This window comes from Triplophysa rosa, linkage group LG25 (genome assembly GCF_024868665.1).
Source record: "Triplophysa rosa linkage group LG25, Trosa_1v2, whole genome shotgun sequence".
Classification (NCBI taxonomy): Eukaryota; Metazoa; Chordata; class Actinopteri; order Cypriniformes; family Nemacheilidae; genus Triplophysa; species Triplophysa rosa.
In genome coordinates, this window is record NC_079914.1 from 1,991,563 (window position 1) to 1,995,522 (window position 3,960).

A 3,960-nucleotide genomic window follows, 5' to 3' on the forward strand; every position below is an offset into this window, starting at 1 on the left:
TTCTGAGTGAAAACGGCATGCGTTTCATTGTATATGAGACATCTAACCTTTTTGTTGACAAAAAGATTTTTGTTGACATAAATCCTGATTAAGTGGAGTTTTACTGCTCTGGGAGACGGCTCAACTGCAATATCAGTATAGCTGTGCTCACTATAACGTTTAATAAATAAGATCGTATCACAGTGTGGAGATTAACAGTATTTACACTATAGCAGTTAAACATATGATAAGAATGACACTTGGTACATGTAAAATTGCGAAAAGCGCTATAAAACGAAACTTTCCTGGACTACAGTTTTGAAAAGGCGTAAAAAAAACCATAAAACCAAACGTACACAACATATACTGTATGTCCTATTGCGGGGTGCGAGCATGTGCGTGTGATGGACAAGTCACCACTCCTCTCATTTGCATAAACGTCACACAGGTTTTAAAAGCCTAGCGCAGCAGCCTCATTCATGGGATGGTGGTCTTTCACGGCTTAACTTAATTCTCTCTGTCTACTATCGGTATTCCTCGCGTTTCTTTTCGTGTTTTATTGCGATTATGATCCGGATTTCCTGAGTACAAACAAACAATCCATCTGAAGAGAAGCCGACCATTTTAACAGAACTTACATTAAACAAAACGAGAGGAACCCTTAAAATGTAAGTAGGCTAATGCTCAAGTTTTTTAAGTGTTTGTATGCGTTAGGATTTCGCAAATCTCTTTTTTATTTTCTGAATCAGAATTCACACTAATATCATTGTTTTACTATAGCATTTATTTATAGGCTATATTAGATATACCGTGTTTATATATTTTATTGTGTTCTACGTGCATTTAACAAGATGTTCACAAAATTAACAGTTTTATATTATTGCAAAAATTTCAATATACCTCAATTGGATTATATTGTTAAAGAATGCCTGATATTAACACTTTTCAAAGTCGTAATAATCGTTTGTGAATAATCGGATATGACTCGAAACATTATTTGGCAACGCCTTACAATGAAACTTTGTTGTTAACAACACGTTAATGCATAGTTAATTGATTAGTTTAATATTTATCTTAATTCGTGTTCATTTCAACATATACTAATACATTTAAAAAAAGAAGCTGTACCTGTTAACATTAGTTAATGAACAATGAACTAACATACAATTGTATTAATTAACAAAACTTAGTAAATGCTAAAAAATATTGTACATTTTTAGTCCATGTAATGAACTAACATATACAATTGTATTATCTAACATACATTTGTAAATGCTAAAAAATATTGTACATTTTTAGTTCATGTTACAAATCCGATTATTATGCATTTAATAATGTTTACAAATACAACCTTATTGTAAAGTGCTTCCCATTAGGTTATGTCATGCTGCATATTTGATTGCCATTACAACAATTAATATATAATGTATAAAATCAGCTCATATTTTTTGCTTTTCTCAATTACAACCAGGTTAAGAACTAGCAGAGAACGATGGCGAGTTTACAAACGCATCAGCCTAATGTTCATCTTGGCAGTAGTGACACTAGCCGTAGTCCAGAAAGGAAACATCAGCTCACTACAGGACTTACAAAGAGACAGAATTGAAAGACAAACGCGTATGGAGATCATGGCAGAAGTGGATCTGCAGAATAAAAGCTTCCATCGCATTTCTGCAAACTTCTGGAAGAATCATGCGCAGACAGTGCAGTCTACCACAGAAAATCCTGTCGTCTCTCAGGACCAAAGACCCATGACCTGGGACATCAGCAGCTCCAACTGCAGTACCAACCATAACTTCTCTTCCTCAGAGTGGTTTACGGGGCTTGGATCCAATTTCAAGCAATTTCTGCTCTACAGGCATTGTCGATACTTTCCCATCCTAATGAATCATCCAGAGATATGTGCTGGGGACGTCGACTTATTGATGGTCATTAAGTCAGTGATAACACAATATGATCGGAGAGAGGTCATAAGACAAACGTGGGGCAAAGAGCAGGTGATCGACGGCAAAAGAATCAAGACTCTTTTTCTTCTTGGGACGTCTTCCAATGAAGAAGAGAGGGCCAACCATCAAAAACTTCTAGAATATGAGGATTACATTTATGGGGACATCATTCAATGGGACTTCATGGATAGCTTCTTTAACCTCACCCTAAAGGAGATCCACTTCTTGAAATGGTTCTCCACCTACTGCGGAAACACCCGCTACATCTTCAAAGGGGATGATGATGTGTTTGTCAACGTTCCCAACATCTTAGAATACCTGGAGGCGAACGCAGACTTGAAAGACCTCTTTGTCGGCGATGTTCTCTTCAAAGCCAAGCCCATTCGCAAAATGGAGAACAAGTACTACATCCCTCAAGCCTTGTATAATAAGACCCACTACCCACCGTATGCTGGTGGAGGAGGTTTTCTGATGGATGGACCTCTTGCACGTAAACTCTATGGAGCGTGTGAGACTCTAGAGCTCTATCCCATCGATGATGTGTTTCTAGGGATGTGTCTAGAAGTGCTTCAAGTGACCCCCATTAAACACAATGCTTTCAAAACATTCGGGCTTGTAAAGAATAAAACCAGCAAATTGAATAGGGAGCCGTGCTTTTTTAAAGGCATGATAGTGGTACATAAATTGCTCCCACCAGATCTGATAAACATGTGGAAACTGGTCAAAAGTGATTTAGTTTGTTCGCAGAAAATGGAAATCCTATAGTCCAAGATTTGAGCCTGGAATATTGAATTGAAGGAAACGCAATGAAGAATGTGGGAAAGATAAACTTTGAGGTTACTCAAATACAAAGTACTCCTTTTTTGAGGAGATTTCCGGACAGTTATTTAACTTAATTTATGCAGCAGATGATATAGTTTGTTTTGCATGATCTATGGATCTTTTTTAAGAAACATTCAGAAATATATGAAATATTGTTATATGAAAAATGTTGGTTTTAATGCAACAACATAAGTGTTTAATGAATGATTTACACAGATATCCATATTGCTTCCATTTCACGAATGGGACTTCTTAAATGCGTGGGAATGCTTAAAATGGTTTAGATTTTTCTTGGGAATAGTTTTTGAACACATTAAGGCTACAAAACCAAAAAAAGCATGATGAAGTCATGTTTCAAAAGTATGTGATTGTCCCAAACAGGAGAAAACACACATTCTCTACCCGTCGATCTGTGGATAAATGTGTTTTAAAGTGTATTTATTTAACAAACCATGTTATTGGTAGCAGCTCTTCAAGGGCTAATGTAAGTCATTTAGATTATGTGAATTGTGCAAAATTATTTAATTTCCCCATGAGATGTATATGGTTGAGGGTTTATTTTAAAACTGTGAATCGCCAAACTGCTGGTACATGTAAATGATGAATTAATTTATGAAATTCCTCCTTGAATTGGAGGTTGGAGATGGGCTTAGAATATTCAATTGTGTTAAAAGGTTATGGAATACACAAATATTTGTACAACATGGTGTAATTGCGTAAACTACACAGGAATTGAGGTGAAATGGATCAATGTTTGTAAATAAATATTTCTTTTAAAGGCCAATGTGTTTTTTCCTCAGAGTGAATCCTACAATTTTATTATTTATAATATTTACAAACTCAAAAACGAAATATTGTGGTACATTGAATATGTTCTTCAAAGAAATTGCCATCGGAAGTCTCAATACTCAATACCCAATTCTTTAATCAGCGATCATAAAAGCATTATAACCATGATGGCTCATAAATCATGTGCTTCTTGTTCTTTTGATCTATCTAAGTGACACTTTTAAGTTATAATGAATACTGTTGAAAAACCATGCAACTAACTCCAAGTCACTACATTCTGATATATAACTTATATCCAGTAGATTATTTGGTAACAAATATTGATATTGGCAAAAGAAAATCCAGTTTGACTTTATATTGATGTACATTAACATAGACACAGGATCCAGAATAAGGGTTTCCTCAGTTATACCAATAAATTAAA

At 35.2% G+C, this 3,960-nt stretch overlaps 1 protein-coding gene across 1 annotated transcript; it reads left to right on the top strand.

The window, feature by feature from the left end:
• Positions 1 to 400: 400 nt before the first annotated feature.
• Positions 401 to 3,525, top strand: b3gnt7 (UDP-GlcNAc:betaGal beta-1,3-N-acetylglucosaminyltransferase 7). Its single transcript, XM_057326429.1, has 2 exons — positions 401 to 647; positions 1,451 to 3,525. Coding segments are annotated over exons 1-2 (1,242 nt in total). The 5' UTR covers positions 401 to 645; the 3' UTR covers positions 2,691 to 3,525.
• Positions 3,526 to 3,960: the final 435 nt, after the last annotated feature.